At 38.8% G+C, this 26,636-nt stretch overlaps 1 protein-coding gene across 1 annotated transcript; it reads right to left on the bottom strand.

Moving 5' to 3' along the window:
- Positions 1-1,956: 1,956 nt before the first annotated feature.
- On the bottom strand, positions 1,957-26,134 carry LOC117522695 (serine/threonine-protein kinase OSR1-like). The gene is given in 14 exon segments (XM_034184152.1): positions 1,957-2,184; positions 2,445-2,511; positions 2,603-2,651; positions 2,783-2,817; positions 2,819-2,893; positions 2,895-2,921; positions 4,909-5,010; positions 9,091-9,200; positions 10,289-10,344; positions 11,897-11,948; positions 11,951-12,037; positions 16,942-17,050; positions 18,920-19,032; positions 25,915-26,134. Coding segments are annotated over 14 exon segments (1,086 nt in total). The 5' UTR covers positions 25,985-26,134; the 3' UTR covers positions 1,957-2,050.
- Between the last annotated feature and the right edge of the window lie 502 nt (positions 26,135-26,636).

Here is a 26,636-nt window from a genome sequence, read left to right as displayed (position 1 = left end):
CATTCAAAGCGCATATTAAACAAATATGTAGGACTGCTTTTTTGCATTTACGCAATATCTCTAAAATCAGAAAGGTCTTGTCTCAGAGTGATGCTGAAAACTAATTCATGCATTTATTTCCTCTAGGCTGGACTATTGTAATTCATTATTATCAGGTTGTCCTAAAAGTTCCCTAAAAAGCCTTCAGTTAATTCAAAATGCTGCAGCTAGAGTACTGACGGGACTAGAAGGAGAGAGCATATCTCACCCATATTGGCCTCTCTTCATTGGCTTCCTGTTAATTCTAGAATAGAATTTAAAATTCTTCTTCTTACTTATAAGGTTTTGAATAATCAGGTCCCATCTTATCTTAGGGACCTCGTAGTACCATATCACCCCAATAGAGCGCTTCGCTCTCAGACTGCAGGCTTACTTGTAGTTCCTAGGGTTTGTAAGAGTAGAATGGGAGGCAGAGCCTTCAGCTTTCAGGCTCCTCTCCTGTGGAACCAGCTCCCAATTCAGATCAGGGAGACAGACACCCTCTCTACTTTTAAGATTAGGCTTAAAACTTTCCTTTTGCTAAAGCTTATAGTTAGGGCTGGATCAGGTGACCCTGAACCATCCCTTAGTTATGCTGCTATAGACGTAGACTGCTGGGGGGTTCCCATGATGCACTGTTTCTTTCTCTTTTTGCTCTGTATGCACCACTCTGCATTTAATCATTAGTGATCGATCTTTGCTCCCCTCCACAGCATGTCTTTTTCCTGGTTCTCTCCCTCAGCCCCAACCATCCCAGCAGAAGACTGCCCCCCTGAGCCTGGTTCTGCTGGAGGTTTCTTCCTGTTAAAAGGGAGTTTTTCCTTCCCACTGTAGCCAAGTGCTTGCTCACAGGGGGTCGTTTTGACCGTTGGGGTTTTACATAATTATTGTATGGCCTTGCCTTACAATATAAAGCGCCTTGAGGCAACTGTTTGTTGTGATTTGGCGCTATATAAAAAAATTGATTGATGATTGATTTATTGAAAATTAGCTTTAAAAGATCAGTATCTATAAATATTAGCCAAACTCCCCATTACATGCATCCTTAATATTTTGCAATGTAAATACTAATGTATTCTGATGTGCCCCCAGCAAGGACATGACAAAAGTCTCCCAATTCAGGACATGGAGATTGTTTTTGTGACCATGTGCAGTAGTTTAAAAATAAATACAGAGGAGCACTGTCCTGCAAATTTCAACAGTTGGAAAACCCATCCATGTATACTAATTCTTGAAACATTCCAACTTTCTTAGCTAGTATGTGAATAAAAAAAAAAACGAAAAAAAAAAAAAACAGGCTCATCTGGTGACTGAGCAAGGGCCCTTTGACTTTCTTAAAGCATGACACAGGCAGTAACGAAACCTAGACATAAGTAATCAGCAGGACACTGTGGAGACATGACCGGCTCAGGTGTGAACAGCTTCATGTCCCAAGTCTCGGAATGTGATCAGATTACCCAAGAAATTTTAAAACCAAGTGTAAACAGAATCAAGAAAAAATTTTGAGCCAGATTAACAATTCTCTATATCACAGAATCTTTTTTTTTTTTGGTTATGGTTTATCTGGGCTTAATATTATGAACTTGAAGCAGATGCACACTGTTCCAAAAGGTCTCAACAAATCAAATTCCAACTTGGTTAAGGCTTGATCAAAGCAACAGCAGCATCTGCTGGTCAAAACACATTGTCTACAGGAGAAATATAATGAAACGTAACCTATTTCACAAGTGACAAGTTTTATATGTTGAGAAACATACCATTAATGTGATAGTATCAAAATCAAGTCAGTGTTACTCGCTGTAACACACCTCAATTTTTTCACATTACAGGAAATCACAGCTTTCCTTTTGCTCTGTACTTACAAGTCGTTTTCTTCAATACAGCCAAATGGGGCATTGTTATACTGGTAGTCTGGCCAGACCGGGGGGGGGGGGGGGCGCACCCCAAAGTCATGCTTACAATAAAGAAAGAGAAGACAAAAGTGTACCATATCCATATTTCAAAGTTACTGAGTCAGGGGAGAAGCCACTGCTCAGAGTCTCACCCGCAGCGCTACCACAGCAGCTTTGCCCTCCTCACTCTCCTCATCCAGCTCATCATCGCTCCACTCCCATCCGCCATCCTCTGTTTTGTGGAGACGGCCGCTAGAGCCTGGCACACGGCGCACCTACACAATGCAGTGAGGGGAAAGAAGAAGGAGGGAGGAGAAGTAGAAGAAAGAAAAAAAAAAAAAAAAAAAAAAAAAAAAAGATGAGACTTTGAAATACCCCCCCCCTTTCTATTTTTTTTTAACTATTCCAAAACCATTATTTAAGTCCTGTTTAGTGGTGAAGCTAAACTGTAAGGGGGCCGTATCCCAACATGCCAACATGCCATTATAAATAATACATTTTTGAATGCACAATGCATTACGAATGCATGCAAACCCTTTTTGGAGCGATCAGTTATTGTTGGGCCCTTCTGCAGTAGTTTCTCCTGCAGGTACTCATCATTCTGTAACAGACGCAAAAATGTATCTTACAGCCTCTATAAAGGAACAGAATACTTTCAGTCCATTTTTTCCTAATAGTCACATATTCCACACCTTGGCTTTTGTGAAAAATTTATTCTTCAACAATTCAGCAGCAGTTGGCCTAAATTGAAGAAAACACATTATTATACAAGTGACAACTGGTGAGTCAATTCAAAGGCAAAATTAAAACTTGGCACACATTAATTTGTCCATAGGAAAAAAAAAAAATACAAAATACAAAAGGGTAAAAACTGACCTTTTTCTGGATCTTTCTGCAAACACAGTGAAAATCATCTTCCGGAAAGACTTGCCATATTTTTTCACCATTTCCTTATCTGTGATGCCAGTTTCCAGACAGGGAGGGGTCATTTTGCAAAGTCAACATCAGCACCTAAACAAACCGAAAGATCTCTTTCAGTGGGAACAACAGAAAACAGAAAGAAAGCCAGCAACTACTTCAAGAAAATATGCAGCTGTCTAGCTTTAATTCACAAGTATCTATTCACAAGTCTACATATCTCTTGGCAACCCTAAAATTTGAAATCAATTTTCACACTGACATGTAAAAATTTATTAGAAGTGCTTCACTTTTTCCATACTTTAGTTACAGCCTTATTCAAAATTAACTAAATCATTTTTTCCTCAAAATTGTACAATGACCATGTGAAAAAAGTTGTTTTTTTTTTTTTAGATTTTTGCAAATTTATAAAATCCAACAACAATAAAAAAAAAAAAAAAAGAAATTACATTATACAGGTATTCACAGCCTTTGCCGTGAAGCTTAAAATTGAGGTCAGGTGCATCCTGTTTCCACTGACCCTCCTTGAGACATTTCTACATCTTAACTGGAGTCCACCTGGGGTAAATTCATTTGAATGGACATGATTTGGAAAGGCACACACCTGTCTACATATAAGGTCCCAGAGTTGACAGTGCATTAAGAGCACAAACCAAGCATGAAGTCAAAGGAATTGTCTGTAGACAGGATTGTCTCAAGGTACAAATCTGTGAAAGGGTAAAGAAACTTTTCTGCTGCTTCAAAGGTCTCAATGACCACAGGGCCTCCATCAACCGTAAATGAAAGAAGCGCGGATCCAGTAGGACCTTTCATACAGCTGGCTGCTTGTCTAAACAATTGGGGGAGAAGGGCCTTAGTCAGGGAGGTGACCACGAACCCAATGGTCACAGTGTCAGACCTCCAGTATTCCTCTGTGGAGAGAAGAGAGCTTTCCAGAAGGACAACCATCTCTGCAGCAATCCACCAATCAGACCTGTATGGTAGAGTGGCCAGACGGAAGCCACTCCTTAGTAAAAAGCACATGGCAGGCCGCTTGGAGTTTGCCAAAAGGCACCTAAGGACTCTCAAACCATGAGAAACAATATTCTCTGATTTGATCACACAAAGACTGAACTCTTTAGCGTGAGTGTTAGGCATCATATTGGAGGGAAACCAGGCACCATCCCTACAGTGAAGCATGGTGGTGGCATCATCATCTGTGGGGACATTTTTCAGTGGCAGGAACTGGGAGACAAGTCAGGATTGAGGGAAAGATGAATGCAGCAATGTACAGAGACATCCTGGATAAAAACTGCTCCAGAGCGCTCTTGGCCTCAGACTGGGGTGACAGTTCATCTTTCAGCAGAATAATGACCCTAAACACACAGCCAAGATATCAAAGGAGTTGCTTCAGGACAACTGTGAATGTCCTTGATTGGCCCAGCCAGACCCCAGACCTGAATCCGATTGAGCATCTCTGGAGAGATCCGAAAATGGCTGTGCATCGACGCTCCCATCCAACCTGATGGAAACTTGAGAGGTGCTGCAAAGAGGAATGGGCAAAACTGGCCCAAAGATAGGTGCACCAAGCTTGTGGCATCAAATTCAAGGAGACTTGAGGCTGTAAATGCTGCCAAAGGAGTATCAAGAAAGTATTGAATAAAGGGTGTAAATACTTACGTACATGTGATTTCTTAGTTTTTTATTTTTAAGAAATTTGTGACCCCCCCCCCCCCAAATAAATAAATAAATAAATAAAAACCCTTTTTCATTCATTATGGGGTGTGGTGGGTAGAACTTTGAGAGAAAAAAATGAACTCACTCCATTTTGGAATAAGGCTGTAACATAACAAAATGTGGAAAAAGCAAAATGCTGTGAATAGTTTCCGGATGCATTATATGCACCATTAAGTGCACCAGCTTTTAAATGCCATTAAAATTGCTCAAGTTGTTTTATCAACTAGTTTCAAGTTCACAAAAAAAAAAAAAAAAACACTGAACGAGAGCATGGAAGGCCACTGAAACATGCACAAACATAAATTTTACATCCTCCCCACACACACTTGTTACATTATCATAACACAGAACACACTGCAGTTACCTTCATTGGTGGGTATTTGTGATACGGCGCAGCTCCAGTGGCCAGTTCGATGGCTGTTATCCCAAAACTCCAGATGTCTGCCTTGAAATCATAGCCACGAACCTGCAGAATACAACAGATCAAAATGCTCATCCTCCATTTGCAAAAACAAATATCAATAACAAATGTACTGACATAACACTTTCATGGCCGCCAATACTTTATAACAAGTCTAATTAAAATGCAAAATGCTAACAGGAAAATTTAGCATTGAATAAATCCAAATAAATATGCAAAATAATTTAAAATAAGGACAGTTCCAGACTTTGTAAATTAAAATAAGTTATTAATTACAGAAGACAAAAAAGGACCAAAAAGAAAAGTGTTTTAAATCGCAATTTGAATAAAATCTCCACATCAGACTGTCTAATGTTCACGAAAAGTTTATTCCACAAAATGGGCGGCCTTGGGAACACACAGTAAGCCTGCAACCTGACAACAGGTCACATGATGTACATAAGGTGTAATAAGTTCTGTAAGATAAGAGGATGCACAACCACTCAATATTTTATATGTCAACAACAAAACCTTAAATCTGCTCTCGCAATCACAAGGAGCCAGTAAAGCAAGACCAATACACATGATGTAATTTCCAAGTTGAAATTCTAACAGATGCATTTTGAATTATCTGAAGACTTCAAGAAGGGTCATTCCATGCCAAGTCAGCCAGTGGTCCCCACATGACCCCCTCCAAAAAAAGTGAAAACACTGCACTTGCTCCCAGCCAGAGAATAGAAATACCCCAAGTTTTAATGAGCCAGCTCTAATACTTTAGGCACAGGAGCTGTTTCAAAATCACAGCATTTTTGTTCTTATTTGAAAAAAAGCACTTTTCTGGCCAACTTTGGAGAGCAATATAGCCTAGCCAAATTAAGTGAAACCCTCAAAACATAGTATCCTAGGCAAAATCATACTGGAAAAAGCATATCTGGCATCAAAACAATGATATCTGGCTTCATTTTTTATCCAACTGTTCTTAAATACTGCCAAAAACGGTATATTTTCTAAACAAGGTCTTACTTTGAGCATGCACTGTGTAAAAATAGATAAATACCCACACTTCTCTTTACAGGCATAGGTTCTCATGAACTAGTTCCAATGCCAGAATGTTTCAATTTTGCATTTCAGCTTAAATTTTGCTTGCAAGAGAAAAATTTAAGTTACACAATTTCGATTTTTCCCAAAAAATACCCCATAATTGACCACAAAAATCACCAGGTCAGCAACTGACAAAATTTGAAATTTCAACCATGCAGTTATATGGATGTAAAGATTATATATACTAAATTTCAAGTTTGGGCAAGAAATATTTATATATTTATGATTTTTCTGAAAAGTCATAATTTTTATGAATACAGATCCAACACATGATATACGTACAATGTCATGTAATATAAAAATACTTTCAAGGTTTACCTGAATGATTCATTTCTTATATTTATTTAATAGTTAAATACGCAGTGAACAAGTAATATTTCCTACATAATCTTTAAAATGCACACATTTGCAAACAGAGTGCTCTTAATCTAGGTATACCATGTATACCAAACAAAGCCATCATGTCCGAAAACTATGTTCTTGGGTTATGTACAGGGAAAACGTGTTTTCTGCAGACACAGCACAGGCAAAAAGGCTAATAGTAAATCAGCTACTAATAATATTTGTCATCAGTATGCATGTTATGTGTGCAAAAACCCTGGGAGAAGTGACTCAACTTTGTTCTGATCACTGTCATTCAGACTGTACTTGCGAGCACCAGCATCACTCAAATCAACAAAATTGTGAAAACCAACTGTCTTCCAAAATGTCTTTCGATGACATTCATCTTGCAAAGTCAACCCTAGAGCACATTTTGCCTCCATGATTGATGAGAATATGATTAGGCAATGGTCAGAATTCCCTGAAATTCTTTGACCCATTTCTGGGAAACCAGGTTGAAATTAGGTTGTTCAATTAATCCCACCTTCTGGAAAATTCTAAATATAGCCTGACCTTTTTCTGGGGAATTGTCAAAATTATCATTCATTTGGGTACCCTGTGCTGTTGCATCCATCAGCAATACAGTTTATCAAGTTAAATAATTGTATAATTATTATAGTTGTTATGTAATAACTATATATTCACATTTATAGCCCAATGATTAAGACTTAACACCATATAGTCAATGTGCGATTTCACACAATATTGCCTATTGTAAAAAAAATAATTGAAATAGAAATATTTTTGCCCAAACTTGAAATTTAGTATATATCATCTTTACATCCATATAATTGCATGGTGTGAAATTTCAATTTTTAATCAATTGCTCACCTGGTGATTTTTGTGGTCAATTAGAGGGTATTTCTGCGAAAAATCGAAATTGCACGATTTTAAATTTTTCCCTCACAAGCACAATTTTGGCTGAAATGGAAAAAATGAAACATTCTGGTGTGTACTGATTCATGAGAGTCTATGCCTGTAAGGAGAAGTGGTGGGCATTAATCTATTTTGACATAGTGCATGCTCAAAGTCCTACTCGTGTAGAAAAATACCATTTTGGCAGTTTTTAGAACAGCTGGATAAAAAATGAAGCCAGATATCATTGTTTTGGATGCCAAGTATGGCTTTTCCAGTATGATTTTACCTAAATGGTAAGTTTGAAGGGTTTCACTTAATTTGGCCAGGCTATATTGCTCTCCAAATTGGTCAGAAAGTGCTTTTTCAAATAAGAACAAAAATGCTGCGATTTTGAAACTGCCTCCGGTGCTTAAAGATTAGAGCTGGCTCATTAAAACTTGGGGTATTTCCATTTCTCTGGCTGGGGAACAAGCTACAATTTTTTTTTTGTTTTTTTTTTTTGGAAGGGGTCATGTGGGGAATTTTTTAAAATTTGACCCATTTGGCATGGAATGACCCAGATCTTTGACACAATAGGCCAGAAAATAATACATTACAGTTATGGACTATGAAAGACACTAAAACCTGGATCAGTATCAGCATCAGCAATATGCAAGATAGATCTAATCACTGCCATGGCACGAAAATTACAAAGCAGTCTTAAATGCTTCAATGCTATTCAAAACATGAATTTAAAATATAAAGCAATGCTAAAAATACCCTCAGCCATATGAGCATCAACACAGAAACAGAATGCGACCTTGTGTCCTCTTAAAATAGGTCAAGGTTAGCCATCTTTGAACTTGTCCAAGGTCTGTGTCCCAAGAATGTTCCCTATGAATTTGAAAACCCTGGCAGTAATAAGACTCGACTTATGCTGAGCACAGACAGACGGATGGATGGATGCAAGGCCTTCGCAATATCTAATGGCCATAGGTTGGCCTAGGGTAAAAATCACAAGAATTTTAACTCTATGATGGTTCACAGTTACACAGTGATAATGATGAATGAACATTAAGATGTCTCTGACAAGGAAGACCAATAATTTACTTATGATATTCTGGACTGCATTATTAAAGGAAAAAAGTTATGCTGAAATTTTATCTGCTGTGAAGACACCAAAAGAACTTACAGTGCATTGCAAAAGTATTCACTACCTTGGATGTTTACACATTTGAATTTGTTTTTGCCATGTCAAACACAAATATAATTTGGGCTTCTCTGTATTAAAATTTCTAAAATTATCCTTCTTAACTCAAAGTGAAAGCAAACCTCTAATGATATAATTAAATAAAAATATCAAAGCCAAGGTAAGACTATGGGTAATGACACCCTTTGATATAACAATTCAGTTTTCCCAGTTTAGTGTTAGGCAAGTCAGGGGATGGATACATGAACATTTCCAAGTCATTGAATATGTCATATATGTCATTTACATCAGTCATTAAAAAATACAAACAGTAGGTTACTGTATGGTAAATCTGTGTGGGGCAGGCAGTTCTCAAAATCTGAGCGGCCATGCAAAAAAAAGACAGTGAGGGAACCCACCAAGAGCCACATGACATTTGACAGGACAGGCAATAGCCTCTGGAGAAAGAAAATATTTCAGTGTTGCAACTGCATTAATTATTTTCATCTTGTAGAAAGTGTTTCTGTATAATTTTTTTTTTTTTTGAATAACACTAAAAAGTGAATTACACACACAAAAAAAAAAAAGAAATAGAAAAAAAAGAATGAAAAACAAACATACAAAAGTAAGCTGCCCACCTGCTCCATGACTTCTGGTGCCATCCAGCACGGCGTCCCAACAAATGTTTTACGGACCTTGTTCCTAGTCATGTCTCCTCCTGCTGCTAAAAAGGCACTAACCCCAAAATCTGGGAAGACAATCATGAAGGTGGTTAGAGCAACAAAATGCAAAAAACATGGTTTCATCCCAAGTGCTCTGCAGAGAAACATTGGCCGTGTGGTCGCTGCTGCTCATTTGTTTAACACTTTGAACTGTGAAAATAAAATATTGCTATTGCTTTACATTTCTTGTGGACTTGTTTAAAATATAGAGTAAAAAATGTTGTGTCAGGTCGTTTGGTGAGACATGCAGAACAGATGAGTGTAAAATTTGGATCAACTCTAAGAATGAGGAAAAAAGAAAGGGAAAAAAGTTGATTGAATAATATTCATCAAAGATGGGTGGCTATGTTTTAGCTGCTTGAAATACAACCATCTTCATAATTATTTCAGCTCTATATTTAGACAATGTATGTTAACCTGTTGTATTATCGGCTCAAACCCACTTCATATGATCCATTCACAATGGTGTCACAGTTTTAACTTTTATTCCATGCATAAAAGTGTCAAATAAATAAATCAGCCACCACACAATCAGCCCTGAAGCAAGAAATGCTTCAAACTGGATCCCGTCCCCCTGATCAGTCATTATGTCATGTTCAGATTTGTCTGTTCCGAGGGCTACCACACACAGGGCTCCAGTCTTGGCGATGAGACAGGAAAATGGGAAAAAAACTCATGATTATTCAATTGGAAAGCTCCACCTGATTGACGGTCAGAAGCATACCAGATGCAGCATACATCACAGAAATGAATGCTACATGCCCACACGTCATTGCTGTTGTACACGAACAGCTGACAAGACCTCAGTAAAATTTTAGTACTTGATGCAAATCTGGAAGTTCAACACAGTCCATGTTCCCTGGCGTGCCCCCTAGTGAACCTTCTGGTGGAATCTTCTATTAACATGTATTATAGATAAGGAACTGTGTACAATTACGTTACAAAGCACCTGGTTGTCTATACAAACATGGCTAAAAAGCAAGTATACTTCAGCCCCAACAAGGTAGGATTTGTATATCTGAAAAGAGACACTACTGCCTATACTGATTCAAGAGTGCCCCTATAAAGAAATCTTGAGTTCAAGTTGAGAGAAGATGCAGAGAAATAGCCATACCAGCGATTTGGACTGAACCATCATCCCCAAGAAGAATATTTCCAGCCTTTAGATCCCTGTCAATGAAGAATAGGTAATTAAAACATAAAGCCACAGAAATTAACATTAACACGCAAGTGGATAAATGAACAAATGCAGGAGTAGTTAATTTGTACAGACAGACACACATCTTTAACCCTGCATGTTAAAGCTGCATCTTCATCTGCTAGATCCTCATCCATCCTGCCTGTGTGCATGTGATTGTTGCAAACTACATGTGGGGTCATAGCTCCAATCTAGTTACCACCATTGTAAAATTTTGCATGCTCTGAGAATGTAAGCTTTTTCCCCCTATATCTTTTATTTACTACAGTGTGGAATGTGTGGGGGCAATGTGCCACAAGGCTGAGGAGCTTGGGGTTCATTTTCCTGTTCAAGAATACTTGCACTCAGGAACAATTTGGAATCAGACCTATAAATCCTCAGTTTATTTACACAGCACCTTTCAGGTACAAGATATCAGAAATTGCTTCGTAAATTAAAATTCTGTATTTTCCAGAGTGTAAGTTACACCTGTCAAACAATGCCTGTTGAAAAGGAAAAAAAAAAACAATATGTAAGTCACACGTCACATTTTTTCTGTTATTATAAGCTCTTCAGTTTAGGATTTTTGTTCATTGTTGTAGTGCGCTTTATATTATTGGCATTTATTCTTTTATTTTAGAGTTTTTAGTGCTTTGATTTGTGGAAAAGCCCTATACAAGTAGCTATTATAATTATTAATAATAATGAACGTGATTTTTCGGTATGCAAGTTGCACCAGTGTAGAAGTTGCAGGACCTCCCAAACTAGTGAAAAAATATACCACTTATACTCCAGAAAAAAAACAGTAATTAAAATTAAATTAATATAACACATAATGCTAAATTACCCTCGCCATATGAGCATGTAATCAATGAAAGAGTGTGTGGAAAGAATGCGACCTTTTGACCACTTAAAATAGGCCAAGGTTAGCCATCTTTGAACTTGTCCACAGTCTGTGTCCCAAGAATGTTCCCAGTGAATTGGAAGACCCTGGCTGTAATAGGATTGGACTTATGCTGAGCACAGACAGAGAGAGAGAGAAAGAAAGACAGACAGACAAAGTCTTTGCAATACCCAAAGGCCATATTTTTGCCACAGGCAAAAATACACTAAATTATACTAGTTATATTAGTCAAAACCAAATAAAAAAAACATGTGCATCTGAAGTAACATACTACACTAGTTTCAAGAACACAGTGCAATCACTATTATTTGCAAGTGTGGAGTGTGTGACTTGCATACAGTGTTCCTGGGAGGAATTTTAATGTAACTTGGGAATTACTCATTTACAGTTGGCTAAATACTGAAAAACCCTGATCGTCATGAAAGCAAAAGAACTAGTTCAATCCTAAAGCTTGTGGACACAGATGGACAACTGGGCCACAGTGAGCAGAGACATAAGCAAATGATAGGAAAATATAAAATCCACTTATCCAGTGTGTACACACACACACACACACACACACACACACACACACACACACACACACACACACACACACACACACACACACACACACACAATTCTTTGATGTTGAAGCTCACCGATGAATCTGTCCATTTTTGTGAAGGTACTCCAAACCCTCCAACACTTCCTCAGGATGGTGGCTATGCTGGCTTCATCCAACACTCCTGTTTTGTGCTCACCGCGAGAGATAATATGCTTGATGATATCCAACACTGAGCCTGAGACAGAGTCAGAATGATATCATAACACACTGGCAGTATCAGGTAATTTCTGTACTGCTGCAGGGTCACTCACATGCTGCGTAAAAAAACAAATGTTGTACAAAGTTAAAGAATTTACCGTAATTTCCATACTAGAAGCTGCTACTTTTTTCACACGCTTAAACAATGATGCAGCTAATTTATGGATTTTTACAGGCTTTCTCATAAGTCAAAATACATCAATTGCTGCTGTGCATTGATTGGCTGAAAGCTGCGGTGCTCATGCAGTGTAAATTCACACACAAAGTAAATATAACATCTTACCTGTTCATTTTAGTGGATTCATCAACATGTCCTGAAGAAAAATTATCCACATAAAGACTGCTGATTTTGGAAAACGACATCTGAAAATACTTTAATTCCTTGTCGTGGCTGAAGAAAAGTCCCTCTCTGGCATTTTGCTCCGTGAGATAAGTCAGCGAAGTCTTCTGCCCACCCCCACTGGGTCTCTGTCTTTGCGCCACAAGTTGAAAAAGTCACAGGGCCTCATTAACGTCTCATTTACCACAGACAACAGGCGATCCTGGCTGCACGCAATGAAATTATCTCATGATCCACAAAGAAAAAAAGTTAAATTTATACAGTTCTCCATGTGGAGGAGAGACACTGCATGCCACCGTGCGTGCGCTGGAGGCCGTGCTGGTGAATATTTACGTGTAACACCTTCAAGAAAAAAAAAAGCATTTATGGTACATATTTAATTAAAAGTTTAAAAAATTTTCTGTCTATCATCTTTCTGTGTAAATATCGCATGTTACAATGTGGAGACCTGCTACTTATAAACAAGTAGGGCCTATTTATGTACAATTTGTTTTTTCTTTTTAAAATTGATGGGTGCAGCATATATTCTGGTGCGCTCTACAGCCCAGAAATTATGGTATACAGGTATGGAAACGCCACCAAACAAAAACATTATTTTCAGTTAAATGAGTAAGAGTCACGTAAAAAAAAAAAGAGCAGAGTACCAAAAAAAAAAAAAGAAAAAAAAAAGCATGTTTCATAATTTAAAACGGAGCAAAAATCTGCTGGTTTGTTGTTTGTTTAAAACAAAATAAATAGATTAATAAATAAAAATTAACATTTACTTTAAACTAGAGTCAGATGGCATGCGTTGGTGTCACGCATCACCACATCCAGCACACTATGGAACTCCCCTGGCTCCTGGTTATCAACCCTCTAGGCAGACCACTGTCCCACCCACCACCTCCCACAAGTATATACATATCCATTTGCTGGGCATCCCCTTGGCCTTTGCCACCAGTTGGAATCTTCAAAACTGAAGCACTTGCATGCCAAGTTATGTTTGGAAGCAACAAAAAACACAGACGCATGCCACATGCCTCATCCAAATCTCCCAAAGCTATTTGTCTGACAAAGACATTCCCGTGGTACCCATGGATCCCCCAGCTTCCAAAGGTACCAGTTGTTGCCTTAGGTCAGCTGTGCCCAACTCTGTTCCTGGAAGGCCCCTGCCCTCCATGTTTTCTAATTCTCCATCTTCGACTCCATCAGATGTGCTCAGCCAATCAAGAACTGGAAGACACCACTTAAAAAAATATATATATATCAGGTGTGGAAAATTTGCAGGGCAGGGCCTCTCCCGGAACAGAGTTGGTGACTCCTGCTGTACCTTAACTATGCATTTCATATTCTCCTAGCACAGTTGTCACCAACCCTGTTCCTGGAGAGCCCTTGCCCTGCAAATTTTCCACGTCGACCTACTCGAGTCATACTGGATTTTTAAAAAGTGGTGTCATCAAGCTCTTGATTAGCTAAGCACACCTCATGGAGTTAATTGCCTGGAAGTGGAACAGGGAGAGTTAGCAAACATGCAGGGCAGGGGCTCTCCAGGAACAGGGTGGGCACAGCTGCCTTAGGTCAATACTTAGCGTCAGACAGAAAGCACCAAGACCCCAAACACACAGGCTTTCATCCTCTGGCAAAGGTATCAGTGTCACCAAAAACTCCGCCCAGTGACGTCATGATTCCATGGGATGTTCCCACGCATCTCTTGATCTCAACGGCGTCAGACCCAGAGACATGAATGTCACTGTCGAGATAAGTGCATCTTTCAACAGTTTCACTGCATACAGGTACACTTCAGCATCCAACAATCACTGAAAGCCTGAATCTTAGTCATGATCCAGGATTATCCCCAAACCCATGCACTATTCCCTGTTACAAACATTCTTCATAGGTGATGCAATCAGGGCATTCAATGATTCCACAAAATGAACCTTTCCTACAATGGGCACCTAAGTCACTTACTACATTTACATGCAGCCAATAACCCTTTCATAACCAGAATATTAGCAATAACCCAGTTGCCCACGGCCATGTAAACACCCGCAAAAACCAGAATATACTCATATTCCGGTTTTTAAAAACCCAAATAAGACCCCTGGGTTACTCCTTTTCTAACCTGAATATCAGGTCATATAAATGTGCATCAGGATATCCCCATAGAAAGAAACATTATTTTGTGTTCGGCGCATGTCCTATCCACAAGGAATCTTGGTCTTTTAAGTATAGCAACTACTTGTATGCGGCGCGCGCAACCCACCGGACACTACAGAAGCAGAGATAAACAGAGCATTGTGCTCTGCGTTCTTATCAGGCGGGCCGGTCGCAGCACCGGTCAGCATCACCGCGATTGCTCTGCCTCCGATGCGCTTATTGAGTCTGCGGGCTCGGTAAACGCCGCAGCGGGCCACTCACACCGCCCACCCCCCTGCTGTGCGGAGCTGCGCCAACTGTGGCAACAGGTCCAGAGGCTACGCGCTCTGTTTTGATGCGGAGGCAGCCCGCAAGGATAGATTTCGTGCGGAAAAACTCCACAGCGCCACAGGGTCTCTGTATACCGCAGCCGCAGAGCTCCGTGGCCATGACTTGGATTCTTTGCGGGTCCCGCATCCGTACCCCCAGAGGCAGTGAGTGAAGGGACAGCACGTGTATTGTGTTCTGCGTGTGTCTATTTATAATCTTCTCGCCCAGAAGAAAAAAAGAGCGTGTTTACACAGGAGAGAAAAGTGAGAAAATGTTAATGCCTGTTTGAGGAAAGTGTATAAAGTGTGTAGTGAGGGGTTTTGCACGAAGCAGGATTACACGTGGCAAGATTTGCACAAATGCCAGACCAAATCAAGTGGTGGTGGAAGACATGCATCGCTGTTTAGATGGGGATATTCCAAATGATACCAATGACCATGTATACAGGAGAAACTGTCTGCATGTAAATGGGTTATTCCTAATGATTCAGAAACCGGAATATTGACCTTAACCCGAATATTAACGGCATGTAAACGTAGTCACTGGTTGCATAACTTTATCAAACAATTCATGCAAACATTAAACAGAGGAGGAGCCAGACCACATCTTTGATAAATACCAGAATTACCTGGGAAAACATCAGAGACTTTGTCCCCACTCCACACACCACTCATAGTCCTTGTGTATAGGCTGACCATAATGTCTAGCAACTTACCGGAGATTCCACAAATTCTCAGGTTGTCTCAGAAAGCAGGCCACTGAACCAAATCATGCACTGTGCAAAAATCAACATAGGCTGCAAATAAACACTGTAGGGATATACTCTTGCACTGAATGGACACAGATCTAGGATGCAATTGTCGGTTGAATACTTAGGCAAGAGGTCACACTCCTCTGGTCTATCAGTGACAAATAAATGGGCTGGAATACTCTTTAGAATGACCCTAGGAACCAGAGGTGTAATATCTCTGCAGTTATTGCAATCCAGGCAAAGATTCTTTCTTTTCAAGTTCTTTCTTCCAGTCTTTCTCCCAAATATGTAAAGACAATACCATCACTTGCTATCTGCAATGGGATGAGGTATAGGTATTGAGGAATAAAGTGCTTTAATTCCCCTGTAAGCAAAACAAAGATTCTAGACCACAGACTGAGCATCACCTGCTTTCAGATTCTTCTAAGAAGTGTCCCATTGCTCACCCTGAGTGCCATCACAGCCTGTTTTTCCACCTCCTTTTCCAGCCCAGAATTCCCACCGAGCCATGCAATAAGACCCCTCTGGAGAATTTTCAGAGTGCCCTCAAAGATCAAACATCAAATCCTGTGCTGACTCCAAAGTAATCTCTGGAAGCTTTCAGGGTCATTGAGAATTAACTCCTACATTCCATTCAGGTCATTTGCCCTGTTCATGTTTATAAATCTGCTACTCAGGTTGTGTGCAGACATGTGATCTTGAAGTCTGGAATACTGCACATTACCCAAAGAATGCCCAAGTCTGATTCCCATAACATGCTCAGTGATAGGAGTGACATTTGACACATAAGGAGCTGGTACAACACAGTAATTGTTACGCCCATGGAATACAAACCATTAGCGCAACAAAGCCAAAACTAGGTGTGTCACCCACAGAGATGTGGCCGCAACAGTTCTGGCTTTCTTCGATACATTTTTATGAAATTCATTAGTTACTTCACATTGTATTCCATGATTCCATGATTGTATTCCATGATTACAAATGGATCCTTTTCCTTTTTCTGTTACAGAGTGACTTGTTACCAGTGTAGTTTTTCTATTATCAAGTCTGTTAGATGTCCATACTTCTCATACTTGCACTTTTATCCTGAGAGAAGTGACTATTATTATGATTTTTAAGCAACTGTTATCTGTAGTTCTCTTTATTCTGTATTTTATGTGCACAATCAATGTACTTAGCAGCCACTTGAATCTACTTTGAAATGCATGTTTAGACCATTACGGTTTTCTTGCCCCATAGATAAATAATCACAACCCAACCTAATTTCACCTCAAAATTAAATAAATAAAAATAAAAGACAGGTTACCAGCTATGAACAGTTAAGGCAACAGCAAAGTTTGCTTACCACCACTAAGCAGCTTCATCACCAGCCACAGTTCATCCTTCACCACAAAGGAAGTATAATAAGACACGATATTTGGGTGGTGGCACTGGCTCATAGCTTGGATCTCTTTCTGCACAGGGAAAAAGAAGAGAGCAGAGTGAGGAGCAAAGCATTAAATTAATGAATATCTATTTTACACTTTGAGATGGGCAGGAAACAAATTTGGAGCTGTCAAGTCTTAAGTATTATCTGATCCAGATCTGTACTGAAAAAAGAACTGAGTTGAATGAGGCAGCACAATCATTCGTAACAGCTCACACTTAAAGCTTGCCCAAACCTAAATCAGGACGATAAAGTGCCTCTGTGGACTGTAGAGTAACCTAGGTTATGTCACCATTAAGCAACCAGTCCAAGACACTTTTAACATAAGCCAAAGATAGGAATAAGGTCAGGTCTGTGACATGTTCTTTAAGTACTGGCTAGTTAGAATCCCTAACTACCCAGCGCAACTTCAACTTTGTCACTCATTCATGAACATTGTTCTCAACAATCTGCTGATATTAACTGGAATTCATGTGACCCTCAACTTTAACAAGATTTCTAGTACCTGCACTGGCCACACAGCCTCACAGAATGATGGAACCACCTCCAAATTTTACTCTAGGCAACAAGTGTTTTTCTTGGAATGCTGTGTTCTTTTTCAGCCATGCATACTGCCCCTTGTTTTGTCAGTCCACAGCAGCTTATTCCAAAATAAAGCTGGCTTGTCCAAATGGGCTTTAACATACCTCAAGCGACTGTTTGTGGCATGTACGCAGAAAAGGCTTCCTCTGCATTACAGCATCTCCTTGTGCAAAGTGCACTGTATAGTTGAACGATGCTCAGAGACACTATCTGCAGCAAGATCATGTTGTACATCTTTGGAGCAGGTCTGTGGGTTAATGACTGTCCTCACCATCCTTCCCTTCAGCTTATCTGAGATATTTCTTGGCCTGCCACTTCGGGCCTTAACTAGTACTGTGCCTGTGGTCTTCCATTTCCTCACTATGTTCCTCACAGTGGAAACTGACAGCTGAAATCTGAGATAGTTTTTTTTGTATCCTTCCCCTAAACCATGATGTTGAACAAGCTCCCGTGTTGCCACTCATTAGAAGAGATGCAAAGAGGAGAAAGATTTGCAAATGGCCACCTTAAATACCCTTTCTCATAATTCAATTCACTTGTGTAAGGAGGTCAAGGGTCAATGAGCTTACCAAACCAATTTTGTGTTCCAATAATCAGTGATACATGTAATCAAATCAATAAAATGACAAGGGTGCCCAAATTTATGCACCTGCCCAATTTTGCTTAAATAATTATTACACTCCTTCTGTAAATACTAGAAACTTTATTTCACTTCTCAAATATCAGTTTGTTTGTCTGCTATATGATATATTTAACTGAAATTTCTGATCTAGACAACCAATGACTTATAAAGGAAAATCATGAAAATTATCAGGGGTGCCCAAACTTCTGCAAACAACTGTAGAGTTGATCAGCAGACAGACACCACTAAATGTGAGCATTTGCCCACACAAGTCAGTTACGACAATGGTACATGTCTCCACATTACATGGAGAAATGTGGCAGGGGTTTGAATCGGGAACCTTCTGCACTGAAACCAAGCACACTAACCACTTGGCCACCACCCCTGCTACATCCAATTACTTGAATAATTATACCTTATCAGCAGTGTCCTCAATGCATGCTGTTCAAATTGGAATTGTTTTTTGTTTTGTTTGTTATGTGTGTTTTTTTTCTTTTGCTTGCACATAAAATGTTGTTGTTTGCTAAAACTAAATTCATGTGTGATTAAAGTCCCAAGTGTCCAAAATGAATGTCCAATATAAAGCATCCTCTAACACTTGCGCAGGAATCCAACTGCACAGTCCTGCACACAGACAGAGCAGATAAAGAACATTCACACCATACAGTAAAAACACTTATTGTAGTTACTCACCAGGAGTTCATCCATACTAGTTTGACACTTTTCCAGGTTAATGCGTTTGATGGCCACCTTCTCCTTTCTAGGCTTACAATATGCTGCTTGGACCACTGCAGTGGCTCCACTTCCTGTGAAGAACCCAAAGAAGACAATACTTAGAGAGAAGTCACCTCACTGAAAGTGCAGTGTAGCAACACTCAGATGGAAGGTTGACCTATAACATAAGAAGTCATTATTAACAAAATAAATAAACAAATAAAAAAACCCTACTTCATTATACTTGGAATTAGAATAATTTATCATATTATACGATACATTATAAATATTAATTATATATTAACATTAATATTAATATAAATAATTATAAATAAATATATATTAATAAATATAATATTAAACTCGTACAATACTGTCAGACACCAACAAATAAATTTTAATTAAATAATTTTAGCACAGAAAAATACATTAAGATTCTACAAACACCGACATTTGAACAATCATCAACAATATGGAATACCATTTTTAGAACTTGAGGAGAGAAAGAATATTTTCTTCTCACTTATGTTTCTTCTCACTTACGGCATATTTAATTATCAAATATGACAAATAAGTTATGAACTCAGAAAGTAATATTTACAGGACACCAAGTAATTATTATGTGAAAGGTTCTCAGAATTAAGTTCAAGTCATTCATAGAAGCTCATCTAATGCATTTGGATAAAAACCAAAACAGAGGCTTGGACCCTGATGAAAAAAGATCTAACTGAAAGGGACAGAGGACAGCATAACAACACTTTGTTCCACAAAGAATTCAATCTAAATAAATGGCAAATGGACTGCATTTACATAGCACTTTCCATCTGCATCAGATGCAGAAAGCGCTGATCTATGATCTAAATCTATGACTATTTCTTGTTCATATGCAAGTTCTATTCTCTTACCAGATGAGGTAATGGATGACACAGGGACACTATTTCCCAAAGGTTCAACTGTGTTTAGAGGTCACTTTTTGGATTATCAAGAAATGATTATAAAGAAATGAAATCAGGATCTCAGTATAAGTTATGCAGGAAAAATGCTTACGCCCATGTGGACTCTGTTCTGTACGTAGGCATAAACTTCATGAAAAAAGGTAGGCTAATTACTTTCTAAACAATATTGATCACCAAGACATAATGTCTGTGTTGTTTTAAAGTGTTCAACATTTGTTTTTTATATTTTTTTGCTACAATTTAGTAAATTTAAAAAGCATATAGTCACAGATGCACTTTTTTGTAAGCAGGCTTCCTGTTGTACTAAAATAAGTGTATGCCAAATTGTTGTACTTTCAAGCACAAACATAATTTTCACACTAAGTGTAGATCCACTTGTTATCAGTTAATTCTGTAAATTTGAAGTAAATAGCATACAAACTCTGTAAGATGTGTAGATATTTTACAGAAAAGTAGAAATGGGAGAAAAACAGCTTTAAAAATTCAGATTTATATTGATTTACATTGTATTTTAATGTGTAATTTATTGGTTTTAGCCTTAATAAAACTGATATGAGCTTAAAACATAGCTACTGTTTTAATCAAATCAAATCAATTTTATTTATATAGTGCGAAATCACAACAAACAGTTGCCCCAAGGCGCTTTATATTGTAAGGCAAGGCCATACAATAATTATGGAAAAACGGGTATTAATGGGTATTATTAAGGTGAATCACGTATTTTCCAATAATGGTAGTATTGGCCCATGTAACACTTTATGGACCACTGTGAAATGTGACCTTTCGTGTTGTCATTATGGGGTGTTGTGAGTAGAGGTTTGAGGGGAAAAAATGAATTTACTCCATTCTGGAATAAAGCTGTAACATACCAAACTGCAGAAAAAGTGAAGCGCCTTGCGGTTGCCATACCAGTGCTTGGCACTTTCAGAAGCATTTACATTGAAATTTGAAGACAAACAAATATGCCATAATATAACCATGAAAGATACTAAACAGCCATACTCCAAGATTACATCAATATATAAATATTACTGCCGTGCCCTACTTTTTTCACAATTTTTTTGTTTCGTAGAGTGCACTTAAGAGTGGACAGCATACAACAATGAACAAGCCTGCATCACTCTGTCCAGAAAGTTTGGAAGAATACATGGAATTGGTTAACTTACTTTTAGTAACAAACTAGGAATCTAAAAGCCAAGCTGTACTGATCCACATTCATGTTGAATCACTGTCCCCATATGAAATCAGACCACACCGCATATGCGCATTTAAGAAGACTGCCACCACCTCATTAATTTAACGTTTCATATGCATACGTGTAAGATTTCAGAGATGTGATGTTCACCAAACAGCAACACTGCCTACAATGATTTTTAATATGTACAGAGTGATGCTTTATGATGTGATGCAAACTGAGCAAAAATCAAACAAACTTAAACTTGCCAAACGTAGGTGGTCTGGTGCAACACGTCATGTGACTAGTCAAAAACAAAGATAAAAACATGCTGCAGAGTAGATTCATCCAACACAAATGACAAAAGCTGTAATCCAATTCAAAAAGAAAGTTTACATTTATGCTCTCTCACAGTGCTGAAGTGCCAGACGCAGCTGCTCACAGATTTAGAAAACTAAGTTACTGAACACAGTAACACAAGCTATATCTATCCAATTCCAATATTAATGTGCTTTTAACATTTTAAGCATTATTCATGACCTATGTATAACATGAAACATAAAATAAATAAATATGAAATTTGTATCATATTTAACTTTAACGAAAAACAGGCTCAATTGTGGCTCTTGCAATAGATTAAAAAAATTACAAATCTTGAATTATTCATTTTATTCTGCTTCACTTTAACAAATTCCAGCCAATTCTGAAGATGCAAAAAGAACAAGATCCAACATCTGCTTTGTTTCAAAAAACCTATTCCCCTACAGCACCATGGAAATGAACACCTTTATTTATAGATTTGTTTAAGGTTACATTGCCTTTTTCAAATATAAAATTATATAATCTTAGGTAGACTTTACTTTCATGTAAAAATTTTCTACACCACCTTAGCACACTGCAGCGCACTTGAGTAGCTCTTGAAATAAGAAATAAACAGCTGAATGTACTGAACTGAGCATTCACATGAGGTGGCTTTGCAGCCTTGAGGTGCTGGGACACAGAGCTGGGCCTTGGGACTCACATTTTCAATACCTAGTGTGTATCAGTTCAAGGGCTGTATTCTTTGAAGGCTGCCTCCTATGAAAATCTGACCTTCAGAAATACAGCGGGTAAAATAAGTAGTGAGCACATCACTACTTTTCTCAGTAAATATATTTCTAAATGCTTTTGACTTGAAATTGTCACGAGATGTCAGTAACAACCCAAGTAATCCACACATATTAAGAAACCAAAACAAGTACAGAAATTAAGTTACAGTGAGGAAAATAAGTATTTGAACACCCTGCGATTTTGCAAGTTCTCCCACTTAGAAATCATGGAGGGGTCTGAAATTTTCATCTTAGGTGCATGTCCACTGTGAGAGACAATCTTAAAAAAATAAAAAATAAAAAATAAAAAATAAAAAAATCTGGAAATCACAATGTATGATTTTTTTAATAATTTATTTGTATGTTACTGCTGCAAATAAGTATTTGAACACCTGTGAAAATCAATGTTAATATTTGGTACAGTAGCCTTTGTTTGCAATTACAGAGGTCAAACATTTCCTGTAGTTTTTCACCAGGTTTTATTTATTCATCAACAGTCTTGAAAGAAGAAGAAAAAAAATAATGCAATGACTCATGGGATTATGTGGGCCACAATGGCACCTGTTGACTTTCTAGGAAAAAAAAGGCTGCATTCCAAGAAGCCTTCCAAATGAGACAGCCTAACCGCGCCACTATGACGCATGCACTTGACGAATGTAGCCTTCAAAGGATGTGGACCATCAGTCTCACAGCCTCAGTCTCGTTTTCCAGCACCAGAAATATTGCCAGGTAGAAGTTGTGACCATGTGACTACAGTTTGACTTCTGGCGATGGCATGATTGCTGGTAGTGAAGTTTTTCAGTCTTTTAGATTAATGTCAGGGCAGGGTTGGTTTCAATTATATAGGTTATATTTTTTTTCCTCCGGTGCAGAAAAAGTAATTCATCATATGACCACTGTAAATGTTATGTGATATCTTACTTACTATGAAAAAGTAATCCAATTACTGATTACTCCTTGAAAATGACCTTACTTTACTGATTATTAAATTGTAAAAGTAACTAAGTTAGATTACTAGTTACTTTTTTAGTTACTTTCCACAGCTGCCGACAACAACCCTCTGCCACCTCAACATGACAATACTTGTTTTGCCAAAACTCACTTTATAGTCACCCTTTCTTGACTTCAATGAAAATAAATACTTGTTTTATAAAAAGTAAAATAAAGACCTCTTTCTTGACCTCATATTTAACTGTTGACAGCACTGTAACAGTAAAACTTACAATTGCTAACCTACATTGTTTATAAATGTAACTTAAATTCTTTCTAACATTTTTCTAACATTTAAATTCTCTAAACATTTTACTTGTCGAAATTATTATTATTTTAAGCAGTATTAGTAGTTGTAGTAAAAAAAAAGCAGCAAAACTGGACCTTTAATCTAGGGGTGTGGTGGGGAAGGGGGGATACATCCTTGCCCCACGCCCCCATTCCAACTGGATTCGCCCCTGCTTGGGCATTTGAGCACAAAGAATGGATAACATTTATTTATTTATTTCGTTGTTGACGCGTCATGGAGGATCAGCTGTTTTTAATGAGTAGATACGGAGCGGCTCAGCTCAGAATTCAAAATAAAGGAGGAAAAAAGCATAAAAATGTCTTTGTAAAGCTCAGTGCAGGTGTGCTGTTGTCACGGCGCTTTAAGAGGTGACGACGAGTTGTAGCTGCTGCAGAAAACCGCAGATGAAAAAAGCTCACAGCTTGCTTAAAGCGGGCAGTGCAGTCGAACCCCGACCCCCTGCCCACGGACCAAGTTTAATGCTGCTATCGACCCACAATTCAAAAATAATAGTAACGCACAGTGACTTGGAGAAGTAACTTTAATCTGATTACTGAATTGGAAAGATTAACGCGTTAGATTAATCGTTACTAAAAAAAGTGGTCAGATTAGAGTAACACGTTACCGGCATCACTGGTGATATCACCCTGAAAAACAGATTGTTTCAGCCGCCAAAAAGATACACTGTCCAAAAGTTTCTAAAGGCCCGGTCACACGGCACTTAAAGGGCAAAGAAGCCCAAACGAAATAAGTCCGCTGCTGCTGGGACTTTTTTACACTGATGCTCAAAGTCACGCATCTGCAGGAGGCTAATTGCGCTCCTGCAAAGCCCCCCCACTGCGAAAAAATATGCAGCGATGAAGGATCACCTCCTCACGCAATAATTTCTCGTGTCATCTGTGGTGATCTCTCAGAGCGAACTGCACCTCGGTTTGTGCAAACCAGGTGGCAGTTTACAGACACGTGACTTTGAGCATCAGTGTGGAAAAAGTTCCAGCAACGGACATTCGCGTGTGAACAGCTTTGATCAGTGATCACAAACATCTCTCTGTCTGTCTGTCTGTCTGTCTGTCTGTCTGTCTGTCTCTCTCTCTCTCGCTCTCCTGAAACAAGACAGGAAGTTTTTAAGTTTGCTTGTGACTTTAAATGGCAATATTTTCTACTTTTTTTTTCAAAAAATGAAGGCAGGAGTGCGGCAAGGGCTACATACGACAGAATGCATACATTAAAAGCAAACATATGCAGCTGCAAGCAAAGCGCTTGTTTTTTGTTGTTTGTTTTGTTTTTTGTTTTTTAAATTGGAGCAAGACGGAGCACATAGCTTGTCATCAGCCTGAACCAGACTGAGGATTCTGATGATGAAGGAGATGATCTCTTTTTTATTCTGGACAAGCAACCAGAGCAGGTAAATCCACCAATGTGCGCACAGATCTCCACAGTGGGTCGGATCGCGTGCTTCTGTTTGCAGCTTCACCAGGGCTCAGGCACTACAGAGCTCTGTCCCAGCACTGAGTCCTGGGACACTGAGCAGGATGCAGACCAGGGGTGGGCAATCATGTGCCATAAAGGGCCAAGACACTGCAGGTTTTCCATGCAACCAATCGCCTCAGCAGGTGATTTCATTAAAGATCAGGTGTTTCAGCAGGTGATTTCATTGACAACCAGGTGTTTATGTTCAGAGCAGAAGCTCATCAGCAACCCACCTGCTGAGGTGAATGATTACACGGAAAACCTGCAGTGTCTTGGCCCTCGACGCCCACCCCTGATGCAGACACACACACAGCAACTGCTCCAGCAGTGGCTTCAGGCGCGTTTCATTTAAAGCGTTGAGATTAACGTTAGCTTCAGTTTCATTTTGTTCCTCTTTCGTTCCTTTTGCGCTCTTGATTCACAGACTATTCAGTGATGGGAAAAGTCAAAAGTTTATTCGACCACCCTTTCTTGATGATTTGTGACTTTTTTACTTTTTTCCTTCATTCAGGAATTATCGTATGCCGTGTGACTGGGCCTTAAGTCAATCAATATGACACAAAGACTGTCTAAAGTTGTACAAAGAATGCATGCTGGTTCATTTTTATAATCAATTTGACAGATAATGCCTTCTGCGTGCAAGTGATGATGAATTATGAATGGCTGTATCACCACAGCACCACCCACTGACATACGCACTGTGGGTTAGCTTAGCTAGGCTTTTAGCTTACACTAAATAGGAGTATGTGTCACTTTATAGCGAACTATCTCAGTTAACCTGAGTGAAAAATGTATGCTACAGGAGCTACAATGTCGGTTACGAGTCCTCCCCGGCCTTATGTTGGCCACAAATAAGAGTATTCAAAATCCTAACAAGCCTTCTGTTACCTACACTTCGGTGCTAGCCAGCTAGCTAGCTAACTAACTAGCTAAGAGCAGCTCACACCCCTGGAAAGACCGGGGATGCTAGCTTAGCCTGCTAATGTTAGCTAGGCTAAGTTACTCACCTATCACCTCATTGAGAACGTAATCATCCTTGTCGATGGACCAGGACTGAGAACTCTGCTCATCTGCCATAGTTTCGCTGCTTCAACAGTGTGAATAATGCTTGTCATTTAGAACAGAAACGCCGTCTATAAACTACCGTGGCTCTTACTCCATTATAACGCTTACTGCTGACAAGTGCCACTCCTCCTGTCAACACAACTTTACGTGAGCCGACGGAGCGTTTGACGTAGACTCAGGAGGAGGAGCGCAGCTGACGTCACTAACCCCGTGGATAATTAAAAATATCAGAAATTTTCTCTTTATTTCAGTGGATTGTGAACATCAGTTTATTAAACATCCTTGTGGTTATTATATATATAAAAAATAAAATAAAAATCAGTCTATATAACAGATATATTCATGCATATGGGTTTTGAAGCCTGCCTGTTTATACACAGTACACTCAATAGAGGGCACTAATGCTACTTTTCCAAACACCTTTAAAAATAAACTAGAGCGTTGTATGTGGAGATCCACGGATGCTTGTGTTTATAAAGAGGTAGCTGAGATTTTTCAAGGGCGGTAATAAACTATGTAAAGTTTCTATAATGAGTTGAAATGGCGTGTGAATCCAGAATGTTTTAGAACCTTGACCTCAACAGTTTTTAGAGGAAGAACTCAACCCTTTTATTTCCTGTTAATTACATTTTTTAATGTTAATTTACTGTCTATCTGTATTTAC

Source organism: Thalassophryne amazonica, chromosome 12 (genome assembly GCF_902500255.1).
Source record: "Thalassophryne amazonica chromosome 12, fThaAma1.1, whole genome shotgun sequence".
NCBI lineage: Eukaryota > Metazoa > Chordata > Actinopteri > Batrachoidiformes > Batrachoididae > Thalassophryne > Thalassophryne amazonica.
Note: the sequence above shows the minus strand (reverse complement) of the source record. Positions and strands in the feature narration are given on the sequence as shown.